Source organism: Falco cherrug, chromosome 7, assembly GCF_023634085.1.
Source record: "Falco cherrug isolate bFalChe1 chromosome 7, bFalChe1.pri, whole genome shotgun sequence".
In the NCBI taxonomy this organism is placed as follows: domain Eukaryota; kingdom Metazoa; phylum Chordata; class Aves; order Falconiformes; family Falconidae; genus Falco; species Falco cherrug.
In genome coordinates this window covers 55,208,258-55,227,539 of record NC_073703.1, presented here as the reverse complement: position 1 = coordinate 55,227,539, position 19,282 = coordinate 55,208,258, and the positions used below count along the sequence as shown (strand labels likewise).

At 35.5% G+C, this 19,282-nt stretch overlaps 1 protein-coding gene across 1 annotated transcript in view; it reads right to left on the bottom strand.

Annotated features, from left to right (window-relative positions):
* The window catches only part of LOC102051331 (formin-like), a 148,283-nt gene that overhangs the window by 65,222 nt on the left and 63,779 nt on the right, over positions 1-19,282 (bottom strand). Inside the window, exons 6-10 of the mRNA XM_005444152.3 lie at positions 18,813-18,900; positions 8,913-8,974; positions 8,070-8,158; positions 3,238-3,367; positions 1,633-1,779 (exon numbers count right to left, since the gene is read on the bottom strand). Of these exons, the coding sequence (XP_005444209.2) occupies positions 1,633-1,779; positions 3,238-3,367; positions 8,070-8,158; positions 8,913-8,974; positions 18,813-18,900 (516 nt within the window). The remainder of the gene's footprint in view (positions 1-1,632; positions 1,780-3,237; positions 3,368-8,069; positions 8,159-8,912; positions 8,975-18,812; positions 18,901-19,282) is intronic.

Below are 19,282 nucleotides of genomic sequence, written 5' to 3'. Positions count from 1 at the left end.
GTAAGAACTAGAATCATAGAATCATTTAGGTTGGGAAAGACCTTTAAGACCATAGAGTCTGACTGTAAACCTAACACTGTCAAGTCCACCACCAAACCATGTCCTTAAGTACCACATCTACACCTCTTCTAAATACCTCCAGGGATGGTGACTCAACCACCTCCCTAGGCAGCCTGTTCCAATGCTTGGCCACCCTTTCAGTGAAGAATTTTTCTTAATATTCAATCTAAACCTCCCCTGGCACAACCTGAGCCTGTTTCCTCTCATCCTAACACTGGTTCCTTGGGAGAAGAGACTGACACCTCCCTCGCTACAGCCTCCTTTCAGGTAGTTGTAGAGAGTGACAAGGTCCCCCCTGAGCCTCCTTTTCTCCAGGCTAGACAACCCCAGTTCCCCCAGCTGTTCCTCATACAACTTGTTCTCTAGACCCTCCACTATCCTTGTTGCTCTTTGGACACACTCCAGCATCTTAATGTCTTTAGGAGACAAAGGACTCAAATCCATCGGAAAAAGTCTATTAATAGAGTTGCTCACTGAACAATTCAACAAACATGTTTTTACATTTCATTAATGATGGTATTCACAAGTAAAATAAAAAGCTCCCTAGACATACTGCTTCCCTGACATTGCCTGTCTCACAAGCACATCCCTACATACATGAAGCATAAACAGGAACAAAAGCTTTAAATCTACCATTCTAGTTCAAGACAGTACTTCATGCAGGAAAAGAGGAAGAACATGAAAGAGCAGTTTTTTTTCTCACCCTTCAAATCTGTACCAGCATCAGCAGAAAATACCTCCTATTCCTTGCTGCTTCATATATCCATGTGATGTCTAGGTATGTTCTTTGGCAAAGAATAACTCTGAGCAGTGTTTCCATTGCCTACATTATTTAGCACCTCCTCCTCCACCCTACTGAAATAAGGAACAAAGTAACCTCATCTCAAAAGGTGCCAAGAGTTTGTTTGAGCCTGACTTTGATCCCAGCATGACTAACCAAAAACGTGCTAGTGGTTCTCAGTTTTTGACAAAATAATTTACTGCCATCTATGAGCATTTTCTTGTCCATGCTGTTCATAACTCATGCCTCACATCCGTTACACTGCCAATTCAAAAAGACTGAAAATATCTTGTTGGATCTGACAAACCTCTTTGAAGAGGATTAAAACCTGTATATTATATATTTATATCCATTACATATAATTCCTTAGTGTATATGGTACACTGAACCATTAGTGATACTTTGGTCCTAAACCTGATTTTTAAAATGTTTTTACTCACACAGAACTACCTTAAGTTAAGAGCAAGAAAAAAGAATGGGGACATTTGCTGGAGAAGACTTCATCTGTGCTCTCTCACTTCTCTGTCCCCTACTGTAATTAAGTCCCTTCTAGCAGAGACACACAGAAGTTCTCACATAAGACAACTAATTTAGTAGTACTGAATGAGAAATTGGAGATTAAGGAAATATGCACGTGTATAGGAGGAGGTGAAAAGTTGGGAGAAAATAAGCAAGAAAATGGTACAAAGTGCCTTGCTAATAGCAAGAAGAAAATACTCATTTTTGACAAATGATAGAACAAAAAAAGAACACTTAAGAAAAATTATCTTTAATTAAAGATGAGTACTTACCCTGCTTTTGACATCCTTTAGTTTGGGGAGTATTTCCAAACCAAATCCATCAGCTTGACCTCGTGTCCTATTCCCGCCATTCATGTAATTTCCAAAAGCCAGAATCAAACCTAAAATTTCCTTTACACTTGTCATGTTCAGCAAAGCCTGGAAAATGGATACTAGTCTGTAACTTCTATTGCACAAAAATTATGATAGCTAAAAAGTTTTTTTTTAGATTCTATTTTTGCTAGGGTTTTTGTTTCTTGTATGTTTTTACCCCTGTAGGGAAAGGAAGCTGAAATTGGTACAACAATCAAATATTTAGGAGAAGCATTTATTAAGACTGCATCTGCCTAAGATACTATGTTTAACTCAATCCATATGAAGCAAATTATGTGGCATCATATACTATGTACATGAAAAAAAGTTTAATGGAAGATTACTAAACATTCTTAATAGGCTTTAAAAGTCTTACAGATGAGGCGATTATCATGAGTTTGCATAATGCACAGCCAAATGGAGATGTGGGGGTTTTGCTGCCACTAAGTTCAACTGGGACTGTCACCTTCAGTCTGCTTCTCGTTGGTCCTGGACTCTGGAAATTCACATTTCTGGATCTATACTTAACACAGATATACCAGGGCTAAGGACTAAAGTACTATGCCTCAAAACAGAAATCTGGAAACAGTGGAGAATTAATAAATTATTTTAATTTACCTATAAAGATATCTATATTGTCAATCAAGAATCTGAGGCCACAGGCCTAATTCTTAACTGTGTAGCCTTATACTACACATTAGGTAAATCAATTGTAGTGTGAGCTCCTCATGAGTAAACAGAGGGAAATACCACTTTCCCTATCTTATACAAAACTGATTTCCTTTGGAAAGGAAACATTAAGTAACTATTTTTGTTGTTAGAACATGCAAAGAAATCCAAGGGGTAGAGTATGGGTACTTTGTGGCAGTAAAGCTAATCAAAAGCTAATCTTCAAATCGGAAAAAAAAATTAAATACCCTTAGGTCACTATTTAATTTCTCTTTTAATTCTCACCTCATTCTACTTTTCATGTTTTATTTATTATAATTTAGAAAAACTTGTCTTTAGTCACTCATAATATAGAAGTCTTAGGTAAAGCTTTGTCAGGTACTAAAAAATCTGCTGTATTAGTATAGATACCAGAGGAAAGTAATAAGTTAATGAACATGATAGGCATCTATTGCTGATGGCATGAACAATGATATGCCAAAAAAAGTAAGTTTGCAAGGCCCTGTACTAAGCTACTCTGATATTTCTATTTTATGGAGATTATTACTCTACTTACTGTGCAAAGTAATAAAAATCTGCCATTCAAATAAAAATACATTTTCTATGTAGAGCATAGGCCATGATGCACAACTCGCCTTCCCTCTTTCGTCCTCTTTTCGTTCTTAAAAAGCAGCTAAAAAAATAAATATATTTATTTTCTTGAAAAGCCAATAACCAGGCTTATCTTTCATCACTTATGGTTAAAAAACAAACAAACAAAAAACCAAAAACAAACAAAAAAAAACCCACAAAAGAAAGAAGCATGAATACTCTAAAATAAATTTATGTTTTTATTTAGCTTTCATTATCACTTACCTTGGAAACACGAGTTATGATGTCAACTTTCCGGTGCACTGATGTTATCCCTTCAGAAAAAACTGACTGGAAGATAATACACTGAGCTCGTTCTGTGAAGTTTGGGATCTGAGATAACTCATATAAAAATCTGAGGAAAATAAAGAGTATTAATGAATCTTTGTATTTCTTACCTGTGGGATACATAATGGATCAAAGCTGTAGTATCATGAAATATACATGCAGTCTTTCCTATTCTAATCAAATCTGACAGAATCTATAATTGTTATATTCTTTATTTTCAATGTGTTAAGAAATCGTATTGGTATCAAGAAAAAGGCAAGGCATTAATCGGTATCACATTAATCCATTAACCCCCTATCACAGCTGCATACTAGTAAACAGAAGAATCATAAACCTAGACCATAGGTTAAAAAAAAAAAAGCAAGAAAAAGAAATGGCAAGAGCTAGAGAAACACTATCTATTTACTGTTTTCACTCATGTGTTTTTGCTTCCCTTAAAAATGTGCCCTGCAATACAGAACTCAACATATTCCTACAGGGTTATTTCATAATATAAAACGTCTGTCAAGAAATTTCTTCTGATGTTTAGCCTCAGTTTTCTTTTACTAATTTGCATCACACTTCCAATTATACAGCAGCATGGTTTATGGTAATGCACCTAGCCATGTATTTAGTTCTAAAATACTTGCAGATTATATCCCTCTTCAGTCACTGGTCAGCAAAGTTACTAATTCTTTATCTGCCCTTGTATATACACTTCCCTCATGAGTCTATTAAAGCTTTCTTCCTTTAACTCTTTGGTAAATAAAAATAAATAGAAGCATATTCAACAACTCCAGTTTGGATATCACAAAATGAAAGCATCCCAAAGGCATGAGTAATTCCTCGCTTTTCTTCAATTTAAAATTTAAGAGCTTGGCTGAATAATACAAGAAGCTTTTACATTTCTTCTAATAACAGGGTTTGCATAATTTGCTTTGTGCATTTTGAGTCTAGGATTTCAGTGATACAAATGCTTTCTTAAAAACCAGAAACAAGCTGTCTTCTGCTCCAATATCACTCAGAAACATTCTTCTTCTAATCTCCTGTCTACAGATTCCTTAGAGCCCCCTTAACGCAACACCATAAAGATATTTCTACCTCACTGAATTATGGGAAATTCTGTGAACCATTATTAGCTGGAATTCTTATTAAATTTATTTTAATTATTTAATGCCAATACATGGGATTTATCCAAATTATTTTTTTCATAATAAATTTCAGCATCTTCAAATTAGCTTTATAAATTTCTCATGCATGCAATGCTTTGCTGAATACGTAGTGACTGTCTAAAAAATCAGCTAAATCCACCTGTGGCTGGTGTGAAATACTACATTTTAATTGGAATATCATTTTTTTCCTTCTTTTGCTTTCTTTCCTGATGAAAAAAACTTATTGTGAGAGAAAGATTGGGAAGGCCCAGTTTGGCTCTTACACTTAAGCAGTGGGAAAAAAAGAAATGCCAAGCTGGTATTAATAAAAATGCTTCCTATTGGGAATGAATGGTATTGCCAGGAAAAAAAGAGGATACTTTGCACTTTGTGTGAGAGAAACAAAAGAAAGAAAATCCCAAACCGCTTCACTACAGTTCTAACATACATGTGTTTTAAAAGTTTAAATTTACAAAGTCAAATAATACATATTCTTGCTCTCTGAGAAGGGAACTATCTCCTACACTGCTGGTCATTGTAATACAGTATAATTGTGCGAGAGTTAAAAAAGCATCAGCATAAAAAGAAAATGTCTCTCCAAATTTTTTAATTCAAAGTATTCAATGTAGACAGAACATTTATAACTGAAATCTGTCACAAAAAGGATTCTTAGTGACTACAAATGTAGTTACTAAACACAATGTCATGACATGAATCTGTAGCTATCAAAGATAAACCACCAATTGAAGTGGACAAAACTTATGCAGACAACACAATATTCCTACTTCCATCATTTTTGCAATTTTAGTCTGAGAAAAGTATGATTTTGACTTAAAGTAATAATGACATGACTGTGACATAGCTTTTTGATGGGTTTCTCACTACTACACTTCTTATGGCCTAAAGTAAACATAGAAAATTTCATCTCTGTGAGGTCCATTTTACTTCTCTCCTGCAGAAACTGTAAATAAAAAAAATGCTTTTACTTGAGAACTCCTTTATCATACCAGAATTTTGTAGTAAAGGGCTTGAAAGTACTTTCAAGGCATATCACCATGTTAGCGTAACAGAACATTCTTCTAGAAGATAGGCAAAGAAGGCTGGTTCTGTGGAGATAAACTATTTAACATTTCACCTCTATCCACACTTGAGGAATATAAAATTTAGAAATAATTTTTTGCGGAAAAAGGTGTATCCAATCCTGCAACCTTCTGAGTAAACCAGCAAGATTTAAGTTGGAGTCAAAGGAAAGCAGTCTTCAAAGAAAAGCAAATGGCATTACTTGGACAGCAATTATCAATAGCTTACTACTTCCTGAATTCAAACTACATACAAACCAGGAAGGCTCGGTACCATATTTTGCTACTATTTCCTTCGTTAGTATTTCTTTCACAGTAGAGAGGGCTTCACAGAGATTATATTCCAGCTAAAAGGGTCTTCTTGGAGACCAGCTAAAGCACCTGTATCCTGCTAGCAAAGCCCCAAATTGTGGCCAATTGTGCATATAAATCCTTATCATGTTAATTAATATTAGCATTTTAACACCTATTATCATGAAGCATAATTTAGGGGAGTACTGTCATGTTGGTGTCATACTTACAGTTTGTGCCAGCAATAGCAAATTTAACATGCTAAATCAAAATCACATGTGCAGGAGAGCATCAGTGATACCACTTAAAGCCTTCTATTTGTCTGGCAAAAGTTTTAAAAGGTTTTAAAGGTTTTAAAGATGGCAAAGGTTTCCTTTAGACTTTAGTGAATTCATGCCAGTGATTTCATTATATGAATGCCTACTGCTAGTATCTGCAACCACTTGATAAATGGTTTGGTTTGCACTTTTGTTCTGATCTCCACTGAAGAAAATACATAAGGCTTATGCCCTGTAACAAATACTTTCATTTGCACATACAAATTTAGTACTTTTCTGTCTTTAACCTTTTATGGAATTAATATGCATGGTACAGTACCAGCAAATCTCCAGTTCTGCATTCAGGTTGACTTAGAGGCTGACAGACAACAAAACCAGCAGCACCTGAACTACTGAGTTTTCAGTAAGTATGTTATTTTGAAGGTCCCATAAAATTTACATAACTGCATCATCAGCAAATTGTTTCCCCCTAGAGGCAACATTTTAAAAAGCTAGTTTTCTTAACCTATATAGTTTAATAATAGGGAAAAATTAAGATTATTAAGACTTGCAGAGAGAACACAAAGAGTAATAATTGATAAAAAGTAGCTTATGCCTTTGCCACTACTATTCCACTCTGAATGATCAGGCGTGACTGCTTAATTCACAGTTCTTTACTTATAATTATGGAACAATGATAGCATGAATCCAACTTCGTGTTTAATTTAGATCAACCTCTCTCCATTATAATTTACAAAAACAGACAACCTTTCATAACTCCAGTGGCTCTACAAGATTCATATTCCCCAGAACACAAAACACATTAATATTTATTTCACTCAGACATACAGCAAGCAGATTGCCAAAGATTCAAGCTCTGGAAAACATCAACTACTCACAATGTATTCTTATGCCCCAAGCCAATGCAATGAAAGCCATGGATATGGGATGCAAGAACAGACTAGTATATACACTTTACAGATATTTGTCTTCTTAATCTTATTGAAGAATGATAGCCACTCTTAATCAAGAACAAGCATGATAGTCTCATCTCCCAACACTAACCTATTCCCCAGTGGACAGTCAGAAATGAGTATTTTGCTGCCTTGTGTTAGAAGAAAGAGAAAAAAAATAATTCTGCCCTTCACCAATAACATTTTAATGGAAAAAAAAAGGCAAGAAAAATTTAATACTTCTGACATCAATCAATTACATATTATCTCTGGTGTTTCAGCTCTCCCTCACCATACCCTTTCTTACGTGAAAGAGAGCAGAAAAAAAACAAAAATAGAGAAGACTGAAAAGGAAGCAAGATGGCAGAGAGGCCTCAGGGCAGGAAACTATGCTATGATTAGAAGAGGATGGAAGTACAAAGGGAAAAGTAGCATAAGACAAACACCACTGGTAGGCTAAAATCTGAAATCAAATGTATACACTAAAATGAATTTCAGAATTTCAGGATCAGACTAAGAAATCTGATCTTGTGATTTTCACATTGGTCTAAGGTTCTTCTGCAGCAGAAGGAGCAACACTTTTTAATCCTTATATTTGTCACTGCCCACAACAGTTGCAGGATATGAACTGTGGAATCAGCCTTGTAGGGCTTCAAACAGCATGACCAGAGTGTGCAGGTCACAGGACTCACCAAAAGCCTCTGTGCAGCTCTTTCAAATAATCAACAACCAAAATCAGTCTGGCCCTGCTTTATGTCACATTAATTTAGCCCTAAAAGCTCCAAGGGAAGGGTAAGTGTTTTACAAATGTGAGAATGGAAACAGAAATTTTTATTGATTCAAGGCTATGTATTTTACCAGTTCTGGTGGTCCAAGTTGATGCAGTAAAATCTGTCATGTCTGAAAAAAGTTATGTGATAAAGGCAAACTACATCATCCCTTGAAATACACAGAAACTCTAAAAATTAGCTACCAAAAATTATGTCTCAAGATACCTTTAATATATCAGCAAAGGACCATACCATATAATGATAAAATATTACAAAAACATAATCTTACTGTTCTGGTTTATCCAGAAGCTTCAGTTCCTCTTCTTTTGAAGTCTGATAATATTGCTTGATTTTCTCCAGTTCATCCTGTTGTGCTCTCTAAGTGAATTATGAAGTAATTAATAACAAATTAATAAATTACAAATTTACCTGTTTGTCTGCAAGTAACAATTATATTTTTTATTGAGAAACATTTAGACTATGCAAAAGACTAAGGCTTAAAAATCCAGGATAAATTTCTTCAGTACCTTGCAGTGCGATTTACTGCCAATGGCCACAAAGCAGAGCATCCTTGTAGAACACAGCACTGCAAAACTTGATATAGGATCCTTCACAGTTTAGGTCCGAGAGGTAGCTCTGATATCTCTACAGCCAAGTGTAAATGTATTCTTTCATGCAACTTCAGAGTTACACAGTTCATGAATGCTACATACTTAGGCTGCAGAACAATTTGGGTAATGACAGCAAAGCACTAGCCTTACTTAACTGTTTCAGCCACATACAACTTTAATGAGAAAAATTCAGCATGTTAGCACAAACCAGGCCTTAAGTAAGGACAGTATTTTTTAGGTAGTTCAGGAGAGAACACTGCTAGATGTTATGCTTTTTGTTACACTTTAACCTGATTCCAAAGGCACTCCACTGATTTATAATTTCTGACATTTAAGCCAGTAAGAGAAATAAGCATGTCAGAAGATGTTTTTTTGTTACCTGTTTTATTATATTTACATTCCCTAAAGACTTTTTCTATATAATGTCTCTTGTATAAAATGACAACAGAAAATAAAACTTCACTTATTCTGTGTCTGAAATACTACAGTGATTAACTACAGCTTTGCCCCAGCCTACTTACGTTTTCATATAGTGCTTCCAGTGTCTCCAGATCTACTACGGAGTCATCAACACACAGGATAGCTGTATAGAATACAATCACAAATTAGATGCTAAAAAACATACTTGAGAATTCAATTCTGTTTCCTGAGAAATGTACTAAAGAGAGCTGACCTAGCTAAAGAACATATTTGTACACAGTTAGTATTTTCTTATTGTCAGCATCTTATTTTTGTTCTGACTTCAAGTCACAGCACTCACACAAGAATTTACTATAAATGCAGAAGAACAGAGCTTTACTTTTCCCCTTCACTATATTCAGCAGACAAAGCTATGACCTGCCAGGTACCCAGCTGATTGCGTAGCTGGCCAGGCAGGAGAATGTGACAATTGATAAAAGGCAATGAGCAGCACAGATTTCATGGTAGTTCATAAGGCTGGATAGGAAGGAATTCAGAGCTAGGGTGTTCAGGTCTCCCTATGTGCATGGGAGATCAGGGAGATCTGCTTGTCTTGGGGCTAGCAATCTTGGGAAGTAGACAGATAGACACACTTGTAAGATTTGCAAGTTGCAAATTTGCAAGCACAAAAGACTGTGCTATAGATTTTTAAGGTATTTTCACAGAGCACTCACGTTTGAGTTATCTTTATCCACTAGAAGACTACTCACATGACAATTTCCAGGTAAATACTTTTAACGTCACACAGAGACGCCTAAAGTATACTCTTCAATGATTAATTATGCCTCATTACCAAAAATGAAAAGTCTCAAAATGTTTCCTACCTTAGTTCCAAATGTTACTACATATGGAATATATGGCATTAGGTGTTTCCAACATTTGCAAATCTGTTAAAATTTAGGCAATTACAATTACAATTTAGGCAATGTATTTTTCTTTTGAAAACTAAATAGGATTGGTCCACAGCCCGCTCTAATTGCTCTCTAACGTTAAATTCCAATAAGCTGAGATGCACAATGGAATATAAATAACTTTGGATGCCTAATTTTTCTGAAACTACTTTTTCATCAAGATTCATAATAGGACTGAGCACAATTTCTGAAATCTTGACTTCTGTTTAAATGTTACTGGGAACATTAAACCCAAAAATGTTACTGGGAACATTAAACCCAAAAGAATCAAGCTTAAGGTCTGTACCAATTTTCCACATAATCAGTGACTCATCATTACTTCATACCTGATAACTTTTGATTTCAACTGTATTATATTTCTTCAAAGGAAACTTGACTGCTTGTGAATTTAGAAGATTGTAAAAGCTCTTGCTGCATTTTCGATCCATGTTTGAAAGGGGCAAGGTACACATCTTTAAATAATTATTTAAAAGTAATAAGCTTTCGCCTGCTCTTCCACCTACCCCATGATTTTACATTGTGAAACTAACCAGCAGGCTAGTAAATTTTCTCTGTGGCAAGCTAATTAATTTTATTAAAAGGTCCAATGACATCTAGAAAGCTTTAACATTTTTCCTGTCAATTATGATTCCATCTGTTGACATTACCTTGGTTAGAAGTAAAGAATTATACAGAAGAAGACAGTATCAGTGAAAAAAGGCAGTTTCTCCAACTATTAATCTTTACAGTAGGACAAAAATAAAAAGCTCAAGAGTGTAACCAAATATAAAGCCCCAACAACAGAGCTTGAAAAAAATCTTTGTTTAAGGAAAAATCATCAGGGATGGAACCTATGAGATCATCTGGTGGATCTTACAAGATGGTTCCATGAGTTGCATTATAGTCTGTATTACGCAATGAAATTTCAAAAGAACCTAAGAGATTGGAAAATCTTTTGGAAAATTGGTTTTACAGTCCAATAGATATAACTGTTAAGATTTTAAAGTATGCATATTGAGGTAAAAAGCTTCCTTTTGTGGTTTCATTTTCATCCTATTTTGAAATATTCCAAAATCTGCTTAGAAGGAGAAATCTTTTTTCAGAGTTGTCTAGAAAAGCAACTTATTTGAGGTAATTTGAAGTTGTAATAGAAATGTAAAACATGTAAATAATTGTACATTTTTAAAGATACAGAACTATTACAATGAGAGGAAACAGTTTGCAAAAAAGAACACTTTAATAAGAATATCAAGATTTGTACATCTAACTAATTATCAGGCAGAGATTCGTCACAAAACCTGCTCCAAAATCACAAAGTGGATTTTAATGCTTTATTTCCTTATCCATGTTTCTGTACTCAACACCAGCTCTAAGTAGTCAGCATTGTTTTGAAGTGACACGATAAAGGAAAAAAAAATCGAGTTTAAACTAATAAAATACAATCTGATAAATGAACACATTTTTAAGAGAATAAATAATAACCAGTGTTAGAAGACATTAACATGGATTAGTTTCTCTTTCGGACAAGTACGTGATTGTATAAAAGTACCAAGAAAATATTTTCTGATTTAGTTGTTATACAACCTGTCCTGCTGTCATTGGCAATGTCCATGCAGACAGGCTGCAGTTAAAAATCCAGCCATACTACTCAATTCAATGATAGCTGGACATCTTAGGATGTAGAGACACACTCTGAAAAAGCCAGAAGTACGGCCAAAATCCACACAGGCTCTTTTACATGTAATTTAATATATTTATCTTTGCCCTTATATCTTTTTTTGATTCAAACTGATAAAACTTAATGCCATACACATTTGGTACAGAAGACAAAAACCCCAAACATGTAAAAATATGAAGATCGGTCCATTTCATGAAAAAAAGAAGCATTGATTTTGAAAAGCTGGAAGAAATCGCCAAATTCACAGGTGTCTTAGTATTCTTCATATTCTTAAAATACAGCATGTGCAATACCTTCACAGTATGTTGTGTAAATGGAATTGGGGCAGCTGAAAAAACCCATTACACTAGATCAAAGAAACTAATTATTTTCCTTTTCACTTAAGAGTTACAAAGAACTAAAGCTTCTTAATTTTTCTGTGAAAAACAAACTCCAGTTTTAAATGTATGTATATTAATGTTATTAAAATGAATAAAACCTTGGCATGTTTTTCAAAATGCTCTTCCTGATACAGTGAATCTACATGTTTTTCAAAATGCTCTTCCTGATACAGTGAATCTAACCATGACACTTTACTGCATTAAATCTTACTATATTAAGACTCACATAAGTGTAAGTAATAATGGTGAAGTATCATAAATCTACAAAAGAGGCTCCAAAACAATTAATAGCTATTACAATATCAATCATCATTGGTGGTTTTTACTTTTATCTTGCTTTCTGGTTAGCTGTCTTCCTTACACTGTCAGTTCAGTTAGAATATTTCACCTACACCTCACAATATGTCGAAAGGAAGTAGACTCATGCTGTGAAAAGCTGGTAATTTTATTGGGTTCCTCTACCTTTAAAAAAATCTGTTACTTGGCCAAGTCTGGTTTCTGAGATCCTTTTTTGCAGGGAAATTGAGGCAAACATTTTTATGTGGCCTATGGTGTCTGCTCACAACAAGAAGAATTTATATACACAAGGATCATTAGTGCAGGGTTGCACCCATTAGGATATAATAACCGTCAGCTAGGACAAAAAACAGATCAGCATCATGCATTCAAACTAACAGGCACACATAAAAATACTTGCCAACTACATTTCACATAGTAAGGGGATTTCTTGGAATATAAACTTGTACCAAAGGTTTTTAACAGACTCACTTTTTAAAAATTAATCTAACTGTAAAAAACAGATTCCCTACTGCACAGATTTTTCACATATTCTGTTTTATCACTTCAAAAAAAACCCCAAACAACCCAAAGAAAAGCTGAGAATTTAAAGCATACTGTGTGCAGTCTACATATGACTATAGAACTTAGATGTTAAATACGAAAAAGATACTTCTCTTGTCTTGACCAGCTTAAATACCAACAGTCTTAAGGCTGACTGATATACAGCCTCCCTCCTACTAAACACATTTTGGTTAAATCAGGATTTAAGTCCTGCTGACAGAGCTTACATATACTCAGCGTATCAAACCACTTAATGTGACAATTAAACTATGAAATATGAAGAAATCACCTTAACTGCTCCCTAATGATAAAACAGAAATTTGTTATTTAAATAAAAAGAGCTTGCCAAAGGTACATTTATTTGACCTGGAAGTACTTCATTGTTTTATGTAGTACATTCTGCTGAGTAAGGCTTGATTTCATGGGAACATGAAGCCCGTCACTGGGAAGTTTAAATTAAATTGTGACCGATCTAGTCAATTAGAAGCAATTGTTAAATACAAATCCCTACTTGACAAAACTGCCTAAATTATCCAAATCACTCTGGTTTACTTCTGACAAATTGATACGTAAACTTATTTAAAGGTTTTCTCCAGTATTTAACTATCACACAACATAAAAACCATTAAAAAATACATTACAAATAAGCACCACAGGCAAAATGTATGTTTAGAAGACTAAGCTCGCTCAACTCCTGCAAGAAGTCATGAGCAAAAGACTCTGGCACTAATGTTAACCTACCCACATCAGGCTGGATGCCCAAGACAGATTCATAAAAACATATGTTGTGAATTTTCCAGAACAAAGAAAGTATTTTTTTTAAGAAAATTGTTTCCCAACTTCTGAGATGGGTATGCAGCTATCTCTACAATTCATGCATAGCATACAGTATATATAGAATGCATACATGTAATAGTCTGTGTAGGTGGAAAAGTCACACAGCTTTGGAATGACAGGTTTTAAACCTTTATGATATACACATATATCCTGCAAAATAGTTTAGTTGAAACCCCAATAAACATCTTTTCACAGAGTGCAAGTAAGAAATATTCCAAAGCATCTATCTTTATCCAGAAGTATTTCCAAATTATAACAGAGAAAGGAACTGTGAAACTATTTGTGCTGCATGATATGGTTAAAACCCAAACTGGGATTCAGAAATTCTGAGCACACTAAGGTCTGCAGCTTAGAGTTGCTTTAGAAGAGTTTGCCTTCTACATATAAAACTTAATCTGTCAGATGCTAAGGAAAAGTGCCTGGTTAACAACGATATGTTCTCTAAAGTTTAGATGTGCCATAAACCACAACCTGCACTAAGAGAATGCAACCTATTTATAGAACTTCTATGGCCTCTCATTAGAGGAAGACCACACAGAAATCCCAGGATGATTAGAAACATAATACAGAATTAGAATGATTATTGGACTGATCATCAGTCTGGGGTGAGTTGACCTGCTGTTCACATTTTTCCATTTACTCCAAGGTGCTGATAATGGAGGGTATATCACAAAGTTGGAGAAGACTGGGCAAGCACTTTCCAACTGGTTGACTGACATCGTACAATAGTATAACTGTGTTCTTTCTAGAAAGTTGGTTGGTCTGCTCCTACAATGTCACGCAAAAAAATTGATGCAGAGCGGCATGATAGTTATTTGCGTTGCTCACCATCAGAATATCATTATTGTGACATTATAATAAAAATATATTCCACATTTGAGGAACAACCAAAAGAACTCCCCAGTAATGATGGCGAATCTACAAAAGCAGATAGCATGACCTAGGCTTTTTAACAAAATCCGTTCTAACTCAGCCCCGTCTAAGTGTGATCAAATACATTTCTCTAATATTTTCAAAGCTTAATGTGCCTCTGCATAGATAATTTACATTGTTGGTGAACACAAGAATGTTCAAAATGCATAACATACCAGGTCCCCGTATGTGCTATTACGGGTTGGCCAGTGCTACTCTGATTTAATAAATGGAGTCTCAGACATTATATTTAATTGCTTAAAATCTAGGAAAGAAAAAAACCACCAAATTAGCATTAGAAATAGTCTCAATGCCAAGGATCAGCATTAAATTCTCCCCTTTGCCATATAGGCTAAGCTCTGTCAGCATTGCAGCGTTACAGCATTAAAACTCTTGCCAGGGTAAATGTACTAGAAAAGCCTGCAGCTGTTCTGCATGGAGTAATACGGTACTTTATTGACATAAAGAGGGCAATAAGCTATACAGTGTGCAGCTAGTGTGATCTACCATGCCTCATAGACTGGGACCCATCAGCATGTGGGACCATCTAGTTAATACGTCCTGATGGAAACTGGGGTATTAATACAGTGAACTGTTTCAGCAGCAGAGCATCTGATGCCCCACAATTTTAAGTGAGAAAATGCACATACTATGGAGGTAGGGAAGGATTTGGAAGACTCACTCTTTTGGGCACAGGCACCTACATTTTATCTACATCCCTTTTTCTGTATTTCATCTGGGCTGCCCCATAGTTTTGCCAGTTTACTCTTGAACAAAGATCTCTGTAGCTCATGGGAAGCCAGCACGGAAGACATATGGTGCAGGAAAGAGTATTACTATGTGTTTTCCAGTATACTGTTATTGCTAGCTACTATATTGGGAGCTGCCTGAGTGACTGGAATGTAGCCCTGTAAAAAGCTGGGACCACTGCCCACAGAGGGTCTTCACATATAGTTATAATCAGCATTTCCCACTAGAAACAGAACTGATACACCTCATTGTGGAGAGTTGTAATATTTCAACAGCAAAGCCGCACAAGTAGTCTTGAGCCACAAGTTTTTCTCTGGAGCTGTAATATTTCAGCTGAGAAATGATAGGAAAAGTAAGACAGAAGTGCGCTGAGAAGAAATAGAGATTACTTCTCTAAGTGTGTAGTGTTAAAGCATGTTCCTTACCTAACAGCTGATCTCCACTATTCCTCATCTCTACTTTATAAAGGCTTTAAAAAAATGCAGAGAGGCAGCTTTGAACATAATCTCAAACCTATGTACAATTTGATTATTGCTATTTGATTTTTAAATATAAATAAAGATCCTATATAACACACTGTGACAGTTTTTCTGGCTGCTTCTTCTGCTTAGGAAGTGAGTATTATTAATAGTGGTCTAATCAGAAACTATAATACTCTCTTCAGTACCAGATTCACCATAAAACTTGTTAGTGTTCTCAGAACATTACAGCACCAAGGATTTCCTCCTCGCTCACCTATCACAAATCTGACTCTTAGGACAGGTGCAGCATGACAACGTTAACTCTCCCTCTGCCAACATTAGCCAAAATAATTATTCAATTTTACATTGTCTTCTTCCTAGACTGTACTCAGATATAACAAGAATTTAAACTTATCTGTGAAGGATGAACTTCATTCTCTCAAACAAACATGTGTGGGAGATTCCCTTCCTGAAGTGTGGCAGCTGACTCATTATCAAATGTAAACTGAAACATCTGGGTGCCAGATATGGTCACTTGCTTGTTTTGCACTGCTGAGCTATCTACAGAATATGTTATGAAGCTCTTTATTTTGAGAAAGTAATCCTATAGATGCAGAAATCTCATAGTATTTTGAAGGATGATTTATTTTTTCTTGTGATAACTCTTGCTTTGTCTTCTTTACAATTTTGCATGCATTTGGATGCATAGGGAAGTTCATCTGAGGACAGTTTTTGTTTATATGTATTTCCATAACTGCTACTTATGGCAGAGTAACCAGTACGCTATACATAGACAGTGAATTCATTTGTACATTGCTTTTCAACAAGCCTGGCCAGAAAAACTTGAAATAAAATTAGATAGCCTTTTTTTTATTATTTCAACTTTATTTTGCTTCAAGTTTCTTCATTCTCTGTTGCAAGCTCCAAAGACTGTTAACTTTTCTCTTCCCTGTCTTTTACATACTGAATTATGCAATGGAAATTGGCTTGAAAAATGGATGAGTGCTTAATTTTCATGTTTCTTACAGGTAACTTTGTAACTTCACTGTGTAAAAAGAAGAACTTTTGACATTCATCACCCAATGATCCTATGCGCTTTTGATTAGGTGTTGTCATGAGCTACTTAGCCTATTATGGTCTCTTTTCATCTAGTACGTTGACTACAGCAGTCTTCAAAGAATTTGTCTGCTGATAGGCAGGACTGCACACAGGTTTCAATTAAACAAAATACTAGGGGATAAACACACACTAGAAGAGAAACAAGCATAATTCTACTTGTATCTTCATTGTAGTATGTATTACTAAAGGTCCTCTCTACAGAAGTTTTCTCCGAATCTGATGAACTGTTTTTTTTCCCCTCCCCTAGATAGCCTTTGCACATAGACCTTGATTACAGTCACTCATCCTGCTTTGTTAATATATTTTTTTTTAAAAGTTCCACTAACAGTATTCCTAAATCCCATTGGTATCTCCTAGCTGTTTCCATAAGCAAGAGGCAGCACACCCCACTGCTGCCTTGAGCAACGCATGTGGTGACAGGCCAACTATTTGCTACCTCAGAATAGAGAGGGTGATGAGTTATAAACTTCCCTTCAGTGACACCACTTGTTTTGGTGTCTCTCTTCTACCAACCCTTAAATTTTCATTAAATTTGTAGGACTACATTAGCTTTGTCTACAACTGCAAATAGTGTAGTCTTTAAAAATGGACTTGTGGACAGCAACAGCTGGCACTGAGGATCCAGTGTTCACACTACACACGTTTCAGGGAGTTTTAACTCTCTCTCATGTGTTCCTGTGGAATTTAAAGCCTGCCATAGGTGGAGACTGCTGGCGTACTCCTAGAGCACATCTCATTTAATTCTGAAGGATGTTTCTGCACTTTGAGACTGCTCTGCCTTGCTCTGCAATGCAAACCCTGCAAAAGGGACAACTGGTAGATTTGATGCAAAAGTGCACAGCCCATTCAAGCTCAAATGCTAGTGTATAAATACCTAAATGTTTGACTTACTCTTTTCTCTTAAATTTGGTATAAACAGGCCAGAGGGTTTCAAAAGCTAGAGAAGTACAGCAAATGACTGATAGATAGAGAGATGGGTAGACAGACAGAGAGATGTTCTATTTTAGTAGAACATCATGGCAAGGAAAATAAGAAGTCATGAAAACGTCTCTGAAGATACTTAAGAATACTACCCAGTTCTTTTAACACAGCTGCTATCCTATCCTACGCTGCTGCAATTTCTGCCAGCAAATTATTCAGACTTTTAGTAACAGCAGTTTTTTCCATCTCATTCTGATACCTTTCACACAATACTGGCAGGCACAAAGTTATTCCCTCTTCTCGTTGTTCCCTCCATCCCAAGAGACATGTGTAAGCCCTTGTGCTTTTAAAGTGCTAGATGCTCAAAGGCTCTTCTGAAATTAATAATAATCAATGCCAGCAGCATCTCAACACCCTACCCAGTATTTGCATGTGATGGAATGGAAAACAATAGCAAAAAGGAGACATCAACTTAAATTCTTCCAGCAGTTGTTTTAAATGGTGAATATTTTCCTTTTTCTAATGTGAAAAAGAAATAAACAATATTCTTAAACAATATCTTTTCAAATCCGGAACATAAGCAGAATCTGAATTACCCCAGAAAAATCTGTATTTCTCTACAGTTGTATTGGCAAACTCAGAGAATTTCTACCAGTACTGGAATTTATACACTGAGTAGCCTTATGCTTTGAAAAATGCCATCCAGTGATCATCTTTGTGATTGCTAAGTGGTAGCTGTATCAGTTTGGGATGTGCTTTTTATACTGCTAATGAAGCAAAATTTAAACATTCAACAAATACTGACTGCATGTTTCAAGCTCAAAAGATGTCTATATAAGCTCTCCATTTATTTTTTTTCAGTGGAGGACTTGCTTAAAAAAAAAGAAGGAGGGAACTGTAGGGGAGGAATATGAAGCGGTTTTGAGAAAACACTGTACTGAAAGTGATAATACACTGAAACAGTACAGAAGGAGTTGTACCTAAACTGATTTCTGATTATTTAGGTGAAACTTTTACATATACTGGAATATAGTGGAAGAATGATTCTTCTGGCATCTTAAAGATGACTATATTCAAGGCACATTCTGTAATCTAAGACATTATCTGAAGGCTGAAGGGGGCTATGAGAAAACATCCATGAAAATATGATTGATTAAGTGTAAGATACACTTACCTTGTTGAATGTCCTTCATCTCCAGGTGCAAACTGGATATTAGAATTCCTACAGTTTGAGACCGTTTTCCATCCAACAATTTGATAATCTAGAAAGATGATACACAATCATCTGAGATCAAATAACCACTCTACAAGGGATTAATTCACATTAATGACAAGCTAATTAGTGAATTGAATTCAGCGTCTCTCTAAACATCAAACATTTTTATAAACTACATGCAGTATTAAGACCTTCATCTTATCTCTGTGCCCTGCACCTTAACAAATAGCTGATAAATATCAGCTTGAATTCTCACCAGGTCTAATAAAGAACATCACCTCTTACTTGTAGGATGCTATTAAGAAGCAAAAAAAGGCACATCAAATATTCTGCAACATACATTTCTTCCCTTCTCCTTAAGGTGATCAGGGCAGAACTATTTAGGGCACTCTGAGGACATCACAAGTCCCTTAGTTTGTCTGCTAGTT